The following is a 14,816-nucleotide window of genomic DNA, read 5'->3' as shown; positions in this document are numbered from 1 at the left end:
TCCCCACACCAAAGCCATGACTGCACTACATACACAATACTGTAAATTTCTAAATGTGATGTCTAATAATGCAGCTGAAAAACACAAGCAACTTCAAATGTATTGATCACAGCCAAAAGCAATTTATTGAGTGAAATGCTAGAAATAGTAAGCTGTTGATCTTCATAACCTTATCTTATATACAATTTGTGTATAATTTTAATAATCACACCAAAACATTGCAAATATATAGTTTATATTAACCTTTCCCTCATTTCATAGATACCAGTGGCGAGTGGTATATTTCCTGATTAAATACTTGCTTAAAATATAACAAACTTAAATTGTACATGAGATACAGACATGCAGTGATTTTTGTTTCAAGGGCATGCATGAATTAAATTTGCATACAAAAAATACTATAATAGTATACTAATGGGCATACACAGGTAATTGTGTATGCTAGTATTCAGGACACACAATTTACTGTAATAGTAAGGTTTTAGTAATACAGAATTAAACTAATAATTTGTTTTTGCAAGATGCTATAAATGAGTATATAAAGAATTTCAGATACTGTTTGTATTATTATACCTATATAAAAATAATCTAAGCAATTTTACTTATATAACATTCAACTTACTATGCTTAAAGATTATTATGTTTACTACAGTAGTTTTTAATGTGTCAAGATTTTCTGAATTTGGCAGGTGACCACACTGGAGCTCTGTGGCCTAAATTAACAAAGATTACCTCCAGTAGTACACACTGCAGAGCAAAGTATTGGGGTGCAATACCCACCTATTCATTCTCCTTATGCTATTGGTTACCTCCCTCATCATTTTAATACAAGTCAATATAAACTCCCACACAAACATTTTAAATGCATGGCTCAAACAGTACAGATTTACTCAATTGGCCACTTTTTTACAATATGTCTAAACAAATATATATTCCTTTAAAAAATTATTTTTTTTATAATTCAGTAATCAAGCGCATATATGTTATCCCAAGAAAGCAAACAAAAAAATACATCAAAAAAGAGGCTCAATCAACTGACAACAGCCTTATTAATCTTGACCCATTTAATTCTTTTTTTAGATAATACTTTGGTATTCCTAGATTTTGATGGTACGGTATATAATTTAGAAGGAACAACATAAACCTTAATAAAAATATACAATTACAAATTATAAAAACTAACATAAACATTCCAACTAGTAATCTATCACATTAGTATATTGCAACATACACTCAATAATAATTGATAATAATAATGATAAGTTTCTAAAAGTATGCATAATAGAGTTGTATAGAAAGAGACATTATTCACACAAATGATGGCCATTAACATACTAACACACTATTATCAGTGGTGCATAGGAGGGAGGGTGGATGTGTCAAATGTCAATGCAAAAGATAGGACAGGTTAACTTCAGCCCTTTATTTACAGCGAGTCTCACCTATTGAAATTCTTGGATCTGCCACTGAGGTCCATGTTGGGTGGCCATCATTTCATTAACATGCAGTTTAAAAAAGCGATCACTTATATTTTCTTTATGATATACATTAGCCTGAATGATTTACACAGTGTATAATTCAAAACATAATAACAGTTACAACATTTTTCAAACAGAGAGTTTATAACCATGAATTGATCTTGGTAAATTCTAGATAGCAACTTATAAACAACAGGAATCTATAGTATTACTTTAATTTGAATGCTTATAACCATCCTATATAATGAAAACTATATTTATATTAATTCATTCAATGCCACTATCACTCATCTATCATAATCAATTTGATTGAAACAATTGCTCTGATTCTTAATATTAGTTTTCAAAAATCACCTCTATCAATATCATCCAAATGAACTGGCACCCAAAATGAAATCAACAATATTATTGTAATCATAATCAATTGCAACTAAAAATATTTTAAACCAGGAAGTAATTTCTTAAACCCAGCATCAACCAGACAATTCCCCACCCTCAACAAATATGTTAGATCCTGTTCCAATTTGAAGACATGTGGTTAATAATACCATTCATGCTAAATTACAACAATTACATGAATCGTTTATAGATTATATTGCAGAGGTTGTACAACCTACCTTTTCATTTCAAATGTATCCATAACTTACAGAAGAAAATTTGAAAAATGACAAACTTTTCTAGCAGACAATTGAGGATTTTTACAAGGTGTTTGTGGCGACCAAAGGCTTATGCATGATACTGTCAGTTAATTTACATGGTGAATGTCCCAGCGAAAATCTAGGATTACTTGTTGTTTTAAAAAGAAACAGAGGAAGGAGGAAGATGGTGATACAATCCATGCCCAAACAAATTACACCTTAATTTTTCAAGCACCATAATCTTTCAAAAGAATTTACATATTACATGTTTTCCACCAAATAAATAATAAACAACTCTTATTATTTATATAGAGTATCATAATAGTTCACTTATGGGAGATATGAAACTATTTTATAGTGTGCTAAAAGCACATAAATGTTAAGGTGTAAACTGTACTGAGAAAACAAATCAATTGTGATGTTACGGATGCAATTCCAGTTGTTATTTTCCCATCATAAATTTATTAATAAATTGTAATAACTGAGCTCCACAATTTCATTAATAGTGTATTGGAGTAGCATTATATCTTTTTGGTGTAAGATGGAATAGTTCATTAATATTAAATAGTTTTAATTTTGTTGCTCTGAATGTAAAATGTACCTTATTGAACTTAACACTGGTAGTAAACTGACTTTGTTATGTACATGTAACATATTATATTGTTTTGAAAATCCTAATTATCGACTTTTTATTTAATAATTTGTATTACATCATAGTCAATATATCAGTAAATATGATAATTATTCAAAATAATTGAATAACAAATCTGGGTAAATATTAGTTGAATCATCAAACTGTTACAAACATGTTGTGTGGAATTTCACTTAATAAATAAAATTATCCATTATCAATACTGTATGCATCTTCAACAGTTTGTTCCAAAAAAAAATATTTGTCTTAGCTATAATCAAGTAGCAAAAGTTACTTTTTAACTTTAATAGATTGACATTCTGTGAAGACCTAATTATATTTAACAGTAGTTTATCCTTACTCTGAAGTAGGTCTATTGTTTTACTGGATGAGTATTGAAACTAGGTGCATATGTGTCCTATTTCACCCACCAATAACATGCTAAAACGAGTCACATCTGGCTTATGTCATATATATAAATGTCATATTTTCAAGAAGATCCACTACTACAGCATCCTCCACTACTCTGTTGCGTTGGTTCATCATCAACAATAACGACTCGTCGACCAGCTCCGCCTCCCGACGGCCTACTGCCCCCAACACCACCTTTTAGGAAATCATCTGATGACGTTTTCTCCATCATTCCTGGAAAACATTATTGATTGGTAAAACACTGTGTATATAGCTGTCTCCTTACATAAACATCTGTCCCAACAGTTTGTAAGGTAATACAACAGTATATAATTTTAAAGATGTATTGTCCCTTTGACTAATTCCAAAAAAAATCAAAAATTAAAGATTTGGAAAAAAAGTGGGTCATTTTGAAGTATCATAATAGTTATTAACTTCTCATAATGTAACGCACTTGTTTGGCTACTCTGTATGCATAATCATAAATCTTCCTCGCGATCTGTGTGAAAACACCTTCTCAACCGTGACGAGTTGTAAACAATTCTAATTAGCATCATGCATAATGCATACTCGTGGTTTGAAATCTTTGTTTACTTTCGCTCGCAACGATTTTCCAGACGAAATGTAATGAAATTAATTTACCTGTTAATTATGTAAACATGTTGTTTTTGGCTCGAATTTTCGACTTAAAAGAGAATAACTTAAATATTACTTTGATATGGCCAATTAAATTTAGAATATTTTGACCTTCATTTTTTTGTGTTTCAAGGGACAATACTGTACATCTTTAATTTAACAGTATCAATTGAAACTAAAAGTACAAAACAAAAGTTACATACAATTTAAATAAATAAAGTAATATATTATATATAAAAACAGCCTTGCAACATTAACAATAATGTTGTTCAATCTTAGTTCTTACCAGGCTTAGAAATAGGTAATATAATTTTACTATCTGACATCACGTTGGTTGATTTATTAATGCATTCTAGCTTTGTTGCATACAATATTATTATTATTAATTGTTCAATAAATCATGTTGCCATCTTCGTGGTCATCACTTCATCAGAAATATTTAACATATAAATAATTTATAAGCTCTTGGCAAACAATGATAAAAATAAAAAAATTGCACAAGAAATATTACCATGGTTTTTGTTAATTATCCAAAAAAGGAGGCCTGTAATAGAGAGACCAAAACCAAAGTAGCCGCATAAAAGTATCTGCTTCTCTGCCCTGATAATATATACAGTACTGTATTGTATAGAATTATTTAGCACTTGAGATTTTATTTCATTTTGATTACTTTCCAAATGATTATCGTTAAATTATGTACATTTTTTTTAGCCTAGATTTAATTAATTAAAGAAATGTCTTCATCAGATTATGTATAAACTAACTACTTACTACTTTTTGATTAAATCAAGTTGGAAAACTCCATGGGTTATATATATAAGTATGGAAAGCAGCCAATGCACAATTATTCAAATAGGCAACATTGCCTAATTGTTTATTTATATTTTCCAGGCTTGTTCTGTACTAGATGCTTATATTACTCGGGGTACCCGAGTCTAGGACTCACTCATCTTCTCCTCCATCTGGACACTATTGAGTAAAAAGTGCGATTTATAAAGTACTACTCCTCCCTTATTCGTTGTAGTATTGAGCTGGGATTTGACAGGGACATAGTAGTACATGTCCTCAAAGCTATAGAGCCGAATTTTTTTATTTCAAACCGGATGCAGCCATATGACGTCTCGAAGATGGTACTGTATAGCCGTATTTGGTAGCGAGGTTATTGATGTGTATGTGACGTTACATCCGGTCTTATGACGTCATTACAGCTTCTTATACTGTACCCCGAGTATCGCACATTCGTGCTTGTTTTTTGCTACTTATTTCTGATTGGTGTATATAGTATCTTTTTTATCTTATATTAATTTTGATTGGTCAATTCATTTTCCATCTCAATACTTTTGAACTATAAATACGTCACAATGTGTAAATATGTTTTATTCTTGAAAATGAATAAACAAACTCAATTTTTCAAGTTTGTTTTACATTACCATGTAGGCAACATTCATTTTGAAAATATCAATGAGGAAATAAAAGCAGATAGGACGCAATGGAATAACGTAAGTTGAGTTGACCAATCACAAGCAGTTTGAATGATCCATCATGTTGTGATTTGTCAACTCATTTGGGTTGCGTCCTAGTGGGAACCAAGCTTTAACACTCCTTTAAACTTAATGAGGTGACACCGAGTCGTGTAAGAGTGTAATAAGTGCATTAACAATGATACCTGCTAGCTAGTATTGTATGTTTAACATAATGTTGTACATGAATCTAAATATAAAACTTACGTTTACTAAGATCCAAAAAGAGTTCTTCAATTCCTTTATTAAGTTTTGCAGAAGTATGAAAATGTTTAGCTCCTACTGATGATGCATACCTAACAAACAAAAACAGAATTGTATTATTATTATTATTATTTTTCTTTTTATAATGCAAAATAAATGCTAAATGAAAGATCAGCTAGACTGAGTGATGAAAGATCAGCTAGACTGAGTGAAGAAAGATCAGCTAGACTGAGTGATGAAAGATCAGCTAGACTGAGTGAAGAAAGATCAGCTAGACTGAGTGAAGAAAGATCAGCTAGACTGAGTGAAGAAAGATCAGCTAGACTGAGTGATAAAAGATCAGCTAGACTGAGTGAAGAAAGATCAGCTAGACTGAGTGATGAAAGATCAGCTAGACTGAGTGATGAAAGATCAGCTAGACTGAGTGAAGAAAGATCAGCTAGACTGAGTGATGAAAGATCAGCTAGACTGAGTGATGAAAGATCAGCTAGACTGAGTGAAGAAAGATCAGCTAGACTGAGTGAAGAAAGATCAGCTAGACTGAGTGATGAAAGATCAGCTAGACTGAGTGATGAAAGATCAGCTAGACTGAGTGATGAAAGATCAGCTAGACTGAGTGATGAAAGATCAGCTAGACTGAGTGATGAAAGATCAGCTAGACTGAGTGAAGAAAGATCAGCTAGACTGAGTGATGAAAGATCAGCTAGACTGAGTGATGAAAGATCAGCTAGACTGAGTGAAGAAAGATCAGCTAGACTGAGTGAAGAAAGATCAGCTAGACTGAGTGATGAAAGATCAGCTAGACTGAGTGATGAAAGATCAGCTAGACTGAGTGAAGACAGATCAGCTAGACTGAGTGATGAAAGATCAGCTAGACTGAGTGAAGAAAGATCAGCTAGACTGAGTGATGAAAGATCAGCTAGACTGAGTGAAGAAAGATCAGCTAGACTGAGTGATGAAAGATCAGCTAGACTGAGTGATGAAAGATCAGCTAGACTGAGTGAAGAAAGATCAGCTAGACTGAGTGAAGAAAGATCAGCTAGACTGAGTGATGAAAGATCAGCTAGACTGAGTGATGAAAGATCAGCTAGACTGAGTGAAGAAAGATCAGCTAGACTGAGTGATGAAAGATCAGCTAGACTGAGTGAAGAAAGATCAGCTAGACTGAGTGATGAAAGATCAGCTAGACTGAGTGAAGAAAGATCAGCTAGACTGAGTGATGAAAGATCAGCTAGACTGAGTGAAGAAAGATCAGCTAGACTGAGTGAAGAAAGAATCACTACAATTGTTAATGGTTATGAATTTAAAAAAAAGTCTCAGAGGACTGGGAAAAACAACTGAAAGTTGTTCAAAAAAATGGGAGAAAGTGGAAGTTAAAGCCAACAACTGAATCTTGGTTGGTTAAACCAAAACATTACCTAATGATTTCATTTCTCATCAGTCCAACAACAAAATACAATGGTAACTTACGCTTCAGCTTCAGCTACAGACACATGTCGTTCCTTTTCTAAATCAATTTTATTTCCTGAAATAATAATAAAAACAATTAGATAAAGGTTGATAAAAAAACAAACATTGTATGTTCCACCTGCACAGGTAATTGTGCTTTAATCTATATTTATTGTTAGTTGAAGGGGTGAATTTCATTCATTATAGGTTGAGATTGGAAACAAAATAGAAATAATAAATGAAAATAGTCTGCTGTGTACAAGTAACAATCTAATGCCCGATTGACCATTGGCTTAGTACAAAATATAGTAATCTTGTATTGACATAACACAACAAGTGTGATTTTCAAATATCTTACCTGCTATACAAAGGCATATATCATTTCCCAACATTTTCTTTAATTCTCTGACCCAATTCTTTACCTAAAAACAGTGAAAAGATAATATGCTATTGCTAAGGAAATGATCATATACAAATTTTCCAATTAGAGCGGTTAACGGTAATAACAAAATTAGGCTATGTTATTTCTTATGATTATTTACACACAACGCGGAGGAGACAGGTGGTTTCCGCTCAGAATAGATATAGATTCTACTGGGGACAAGCTATGCGGTTTTCCGCTTACTGTTACCGATCGTCTGTGTAAATTGGCCCTTGCTGTAAGCTAAATTACTATAAAAGTCTTCATTTTTACATAATTTCTTAGAATATCCAGAATGTATTCTTGTTTAATTCTTATGATAACAAACATGTTCTTTTGTTGTATATAGGCTGCATTCAAACAATGCACGCTTAATAACTTTCAGGAAATGAAATATTGGCAACACAAAGGTAGCATTCACATGCAACTAGGATAAGTTAGTTTCTAGGTAGGCTTGTTGTGATCTCATTTGAAGCATGAACAAGAACAGTAGCAAACCAGATGAGATTTTTATCAATGCAAAATTGATTACGTAACACGCTTACTGTACCTTAGTGAAAGAGTCTTCATCTGTTATATCATACACTAAAATAGCTCCATTACTATCTCTATAATAGATAGGGCCTAATGCATGAAATCTCTCCTGTCCTGCTGTATCCTGTGTAAAAAAAGCCAGTAGTAATAGTATAAGTATACAAAGCCTAACTTTTACTTCAGAGTAGTAATAAAAATTACTGTATATTATTATTATCATCATCATTGCTTTACAAAACATAATTCTGTTTTATGTACTACATTAAACTTTTTTTTTACTATAAAAAAGAGTAAATTTATTATTTTTAAAATAATAAAGTACTCTGTAGCTAAAAAATACACGGTGGATGGAAAGAAGATAAGAGTGCGTGAAAAAAGGCAGGACTAGAGTTAATAATTAAAGAAAAATCAAGATAATTGATGTTTCTTAGGTTGGGTGCTGTACGAAAATAATAATTTCAGCCAGAACTTTTGAGAAAAATTGTATTAAAATCTGACCCTGCACACTTCCACAACATCCTATTTAAAAATGTTTGAAATTCTCTCATTTTCCATCCTTTAAAATGAAAAGTATATTAAAATGTCTACATAACAGATAATTACAGTAGTACGTAAAGACACTTGAATAATCTTCATAATTGATAATGTATTTAAACATACAGTACTGTAATCTAATGAATATTAAATTAATGTTTAAAGACATGAATCCAACTTGATGTGCAAGTATTATAGGCTTATATTATAATAACCCACAGTACTGTACATTAATATTACGGTACTTTTACACTTCAACTGAAACTTAACACTGCTCGATATTTAGTGATGTCTGGTGAGTGAGAAAGATAAGGTTTCACAGGACTATCCATCTAAGTATTGTATATATCATCATAGAAAATACCTGTTTTTTAAAAAATTATGTTTAAAGCTGTACAACATAGTTTCGCTTTAAATTATTTTTATTACTAAAGTGTGGTGGTAAAATTTCAAATTTAAATGTTTTTTTTAACACCCATCGAACCATTTTTTTAAAAAACTTATTTTTTAAACATTAAAAACAATAGTGATATTTAAATAATATTTACTATTTTGAAAATAAAAAAATAAAAAATATGATCATTAATTTTTAAACAAAGGATTGCCTAGGCTGTTTACTGCCATCAGGAAGTATACTAATCTAAGGATAAATGTGGTTGTGAGCAAATAATTGACATATCTGAGAATATGTTCAACACTCCATGTAAAATAAATATTGACATAAACTGTGACATTACGGTTAAAGTAATTAAATTATTAACCTGAAATACAGAGTGAGTTTAATCTTTATACCCTCTTGTTTTAATTACATTTAAAAAGACAAGGAAATGAGAATCTTTAAAAACTGTGGATCAATCAATTATTGAACAATATTGGGTTTGATCAATCAATATAATAATATTTTGTTTTATTGTTAAGTCTGTAAAAAATTAATATACCTTCTTAATAACATTAACAGTTGCCATTTCATTAATAATAGTATAGGATTATTGTTGCTATGTTGACAAGACTCTCTTTACCATTCAAAGGAGATGGGTGCAAATATCCACTTTATATACGGTTCTTCTAAGTACCTGGCCATGTTTAGTATAGTATACTTCACCCTGCACCAACACTTAGAATGTGTTTACAATGAAAACCAACAGGCCATAGTAGACTTTTCCCAAATGGCACAATAGTAGCCAATGAGCTTTTGATATTTAAATCCCTCGTATTATAAATGTATGCTATTTAAATGAAAATTTGTATCCACAATATATGGAACTGCACTTCCTGTTGATCATATCCTGACTGTAATTGATGTATAAAATGGTATCTTAGTCATCATGCAATGCCGTTAGATACTGTAAACAGTGTTAGGATCAGTAAGAAAGTGTAGGTGGGTGTTCTCCTGGGGCTGCTTACTTTCTTGTGATTGTTGTTAAATTACTTAATACTGTAATTAAAATGTGAGGCAAAACAGGTAGTGTTCAGGTAATTTAGTATGAAATGTTAACTAAAGCATGTTCATACATGTAATTATCTTAAACCAATAATCTATATATAAATTATGGTTAATTCTGACATAGGCGAGCACAATGGAAAAACTTCGGGACAAATCTCTGCCTTGGATACCTACCTCATCTATCTCAGATGTACCACGAAATATAAATTTGATAACATATCTGATTTCATCGCTAGATTTTCAACTCAATTTCAATTGTACGCGATCAAAGTAATTTCCGGGTTCACAATGAGTTCACAGGTTCACCTTGCAACTACCTGGTTTCAACTAAGTTGGCCGTTAGTGGCTATAGCCATTTTAGTGTTTTGTTTATTTTCGGATCGGACCGCGCATGTGAAGGTACAGTAGTTAAAAAATAAAAATTATACTGCAAATTAATAAAGATCAAATTAAATATACGCCATAAAGCATCGGAATGTATTGTGGGGAATAGTATTATAAAATTACATAGGGAGATCCGACATTTTGTTTAAAATCGAGTGAAATCCCGATAGCCGAGTTTTATTGAGTAAGCTGGCAGGAATAACTGTAGGCTATCTGTGTCCCGTTAGGACCGGGATGTCTGCCCATGTTGCAAGCCATCTAAAAGATGTTTAAATTAAATAATGTATTAATTATTAGAATGGTATTTATTTGAATAAACGCCTCCCCAATAAAACATCATTTTGAATAATAATCTCCCCACCACCAACCCAACTATCTAATAAACGCCCATCCACATTTATACACACAATATTGTATTATATTAATTTTATAATAACACAATTATACTATTTGTAGTAGAATTCATCGCACTGTTATCTACAATTTACCAAGCATTTGTTATTCTTTTTTACCGCTTTTCATATCTATTAGAGGATTTTATTTGATTATAAGTGTTACCATATTATTAAAACTAAAAAATTAAACATATCCCTCGAATAAGCACCTCCCTCGAATGAACTCCGCCTCCCCACCTCCGCCCTATAAGGGCCCTACCAAACAATAAACACTATACTTTGAAATGTTATTAATCATCTAAGACACTGTGAAACAGAGTAGGTTTAGTTTTACGAATGTCAAGCATTTTCAATAATGGTAGCAGAAACCTTTTTAGCCGAATCAATATCATTCCGAGAACCAGCGTCTACACTTCGTAGAGCGAGCTCACCCTCTAGTAAAAAATAAATATGGCTTTTCTGTAGAAGTATATTTGTCACATCAGCCTAAATTTGTACAGTACTAATGTAACTACTCCACCCTTCCATTTCCTTTTTGGCTCACCAATATCTCTAGTAGTTAGCTCTATTCCTGTATTATTAACTTTTTGTTCACTTACCCATACTGCCAGATTAACTCGTTTACCACCAATGTTTAACTTTTTATTTAGGAAAGACGCCTGAAAAATTACAAAAAATATTAATTACATTTTTAGGTACAGTAGTATTTAATATGCTAGTACCTATTGGCATGGTAAACCGTGATGTAATTTACTATTTTCTATCATGTCAGCACTGTTGAATGACCATATTATGTAAAGTTTTCTGTGCGCAAAAAGTCACATGGTCAACTTTGCTGATAGAAAACAATGCATTGGACGAGGAAAACATGAATTTGACAATGTATGTATGTGGTCAACTAAGTCAATGGCAATTCAATTCATCTTTATTGAGTCTTTTATATACATGTAAAAATAAGAATCAGAAAATATTTGTTTATACACTGCAGTTTAAAATACATGAACAATGTTTTAAACAATAAAAAAGACAGACAATATTTAAAAATTATAAAAACAATTCATATAATAGGCCTACAATAAAAAATTTGGCAAAAATTATTATATTTCAGATTATGATCCAGGTGTTCTTTCCATGAGAAGCAAATTAATATCTTGAGACATGTTTATTATAATTAGCATTGAGGAATGAAAGACTTGTTATACCGTTTAGTACGCCTATACAGGGTTGACGGATACGAATATTTATGGGAGGAAAAGTATATTCATTTAAATTATAAAAGAGGTTTGGGAGAGAATGCGTTTAACCATGGAGGGACCTTGCGCGAGCCTGGGGTAGGCTCTACAATACTCAGCTCAGATTTATTTAGGCCTAGGCTAGACTATATAGGAGGCCTAGGCTGTAGGAGGGCCTAGTAGTAGATAGCATTAGACGGGATCCAGTCAAGTCGCCCCATCGCAAAGTCGCCTCATACAAAGTCGCCCAATACAAAGTCGCCCCATCGCAAAGTCGCCCCAAAACAGTCGCCCCATCGCAAAGTCGCCCCATTACAAAGTCGCCCCAACGCAAAGTCGCCCCAACGCAAAGTCGCCCCATCGCAAAGTCGCCCCATCGCAAAGTCGCCCCATCGCAAAGTCGCCCACGGTTTTATTTCGGTATGATTATGAAGCGCCGCCGCTAGTAGTACGCTGTAGTCGGTTGCGTTTGCTATCGATTGCGTTGTTACTTTGGTCGTATACATTATAATGTTTATCCTATTATATACATAATTTGTGTTTTAATTTTTATTTTACAGGTTTTAATGGAGTGATGTGCTTTTTAAAAATCATTAAAGAAATAGGCCTAGTCCCTTGTTTGAAAGTTCTAAAAAGATTATCCCTGATTTATAGTTTCAAAAATGTTAATTTAATATGATTTTAAAATTAGTTACCAGAGCCACAATTACGAATCTTTCTTCAACCTACGCGTGGATACCAGCTCATTTTTAGGATAATATAATAAATGTATAAATGTGTAGTAGGCCTTCGTATAGATTTACAGTAGTTAAAACAATAACAGTGTTGTAAGACAATGAGTGTTATAGGCTACTTATTGATCATTTTGCATTTATTGACAAGTTATGTGTCTTAATTTTATAATGACTTTTCAAAATAAAGAAAAAAAAAAAAATTTCATCGCCGACATGATTGTTTTACATGCAGGTATTTTAGTAAAATTTAAAACGCTACATTTTGACCATGGAAAAACCATCGTACAGTATCGTGTGCGTGTTTTTTAAAAAAGGGAATCCCCGACGGTCAGCAGAAAGACGTAGCAGCTGTGAGGAAACAGATACCAGAAGGCGCAGCTCCGATTGGTTTCAGAGAATGTTTCAGATGGCGAGTCGCCTTTTATTCAACAGCACAATGATCATTTTACTGAAGAAATTTTTTTCAACCCTTTTGGTTATAGAACATTCTAATTATCATGCCTAATAAATATCCTCATATCGGGTGTATATTTAATTTTAAATTAAACAAGACAGTGAAGAGGCACGGAATAATACGTACACGGACGTACGGCGAATACACACACGCACGTAATCATTTACGACATATAGTGGTGATATGATGCAATTTTATAATGGATATAATGATGGGATTGTCTTTCCAGGCTTAGAATCAATGTTCATTGTAATACTATGTATATAATAGTAAACTGAATGTTTATAAATAAATTGTTTTACGTAATTTGTTGCATATAAAATAAAAGACACAGACGCAGCCTACGTTTCCTATAAAATATTTCACATTTAAATAATTATGTACTGTTAAATGACATTATGCTGGATAATACTATAATCTTAAACTATGTTTACAAATTGTCATTTTTTAAGGCACACATCTTTCTCATCATACTGACCTGTAAAATAGAAACAAAAATCAATTATTAATATAGGCCTAATAATAATAAATATTCATCGACCAAAGTAAAAATAATCTAGATTGTATAACATCATTTTATCGGGACCAAAATTAAACGCGACCGATTTCGAACGCGACTGATATCATCGTAAAACTCCGGCGGGGTTTCCCCATCTTCAGATGGTGCGTTGTAGTGCGACAACGGCGGAGTAATTACGGGGGATTCCCTCTGTCTGGTAAGCTAGCACGTTAGTGCGACCGCGGAGTGATTAGTCGGGGTTTCCTCTCTGATTATGGGGGTGCGTGCCGATCGTGTAACCTGAGACTACATGGCGGGGCTTCCCCTTTTATGCATACACGTTCCGTGTTATTTTGTGTATCATTGCGACATTTTACGCACTTGTAAACTATTTTTTAACGTTTTGGGGCGACTTTGCGATAGGGCGACTTTGTGATGGGGCGACTTTGCGATGGGGCGACTTTGCGATGGGGCGACTTTGCGATGGGGCGACTTTGTCGGGGCGACTTTGTTTTGGGGCGACTTTGCGATGGGGCGACTGTGTAAGGGGCGACTTTGTATGGGGCGACTTTGCGATGGGGCGACTTGACTAGCATCCCATTAGACCCTACCTAGGCCTATATACAGACAGACAGTACTATATTAGGGCCTACTAGTACTACGTAGTATACAGAGGCCTAGGCTATATAGGCCTATAGGCTAGTGTATAATTTTAATAGATTTAAAATAATATTTAAGTGTAAAATTACTTTACTTTCAATAGATTAGTTTCAATTCCTATAGGCCTACGTATCATTATTAATTAACAAGTCAGAATAATATGGAAATATTCAAGAACAAACCTGTAACGTTGAAAGGTGTTTGTCATTGAATTTATTCTCAACGTATCTCAAGACCAGTGAGGTTTTCCCAACACAACCTTCACCGAGTAAAACAACTTTAAAATTGTGGCCCCTGCCTGCTCCAGAATTTGTTGCAGCCATGGCACTAACTGTTCACTGGATAAAAGGATAAAAACAGTTCTACTGACTAAAGTCAGTCTACAAGAATTCCCACAGAATCAACCTCAATAAAAATAGAAATATTGTTACTATTGTGTGAAACCAAAACTCTCTTTTTCATCAGCAGAACATGGCTGACATCTCCGATTTCGTGACGTCATGAGTCATATGAGGGCTCCCTTTAATTTTTAGTAAAAATCATGTCAAAGTGTGGGGT

At 32.9% G+C, this 14,816-nt stretch overlaps 1 protein-coding gene across 1 annotated transcript; it reads right to left on the bottom strand.

The window, feature by feature from the left end:
* Positions 1 to 102: 102 nt before the first annotated feature.
* Positions 103 to 14,739, bottom strand: LOC144843426 (ras-related protein Rab-21-like). The gene is made up of 7 exons (XM_078700215.1): positions 14,441 to 14,739; positions 11,279 to 11,338; positions 7,939 to 8,046; positions 7,326 to 7,389; positions 6,989 to 7,043; positions 5,522 to 5,610; positions 103 to 3,392 (listed from the first exon to the last, which is right to left on the bottom strand). The coding sequence occupies exons 1-7, from the start codon at positions 14,579 to 14,581 to the stop codon at positions 3,238 to 3,240; spliced, it is 672 nt and encodes a 223-aa protein (XP_078556341.1). The 5' UTR covers positions 14,582 to 14,739; the 3' UTR covers positions 103 to 3,237.
* Between the last annotated feature and the right edge of the window lie 77 nt (positions 14,740 to 14,816).

This window comes from Antedon bifida, chromosome 1, assembly GCF_963402885.1.
Source record: "Antedon bifida chromosome 1, ecAntBifi1.1, whole genome shotgun sequence".
NCBI classification, from domain to species: domain Eukaryota; kingdom Metazoa; phylum Echinodermata; class Crinoidea; order Comatulida; family Antedonidae; genus Antedon; species Antedon bifida.
The sequence above is the reverse complement of the archived record's forward strand: the minus strand, read 5'-3'. Positions and strand labels throughout refer to the sequence as shown.

Coding starts and splice junctions, on each gene's coding strand:
- LOC144843426 (XM_078700215.1), bottom strand. CDS start 14,581: ATGGCTGCAACAAATTCTGGAGCAGGCAGGGGCCACAATTTTAAAGTT. Junction 11,339..14,440: donor AACACCTTTCAACGTTACAG/GTTTGTTCTTGA, acceptor GTAATTTTTCAG/GCGTCTTTCCTAAATAAAAA. Junction 8,047..11,278: donor GAGTTAATCTGGCAGTATGG/GTAAGTGAACAA, acceptor TTTTTTACACAG/GATACAGCAGGACAGGAGAG.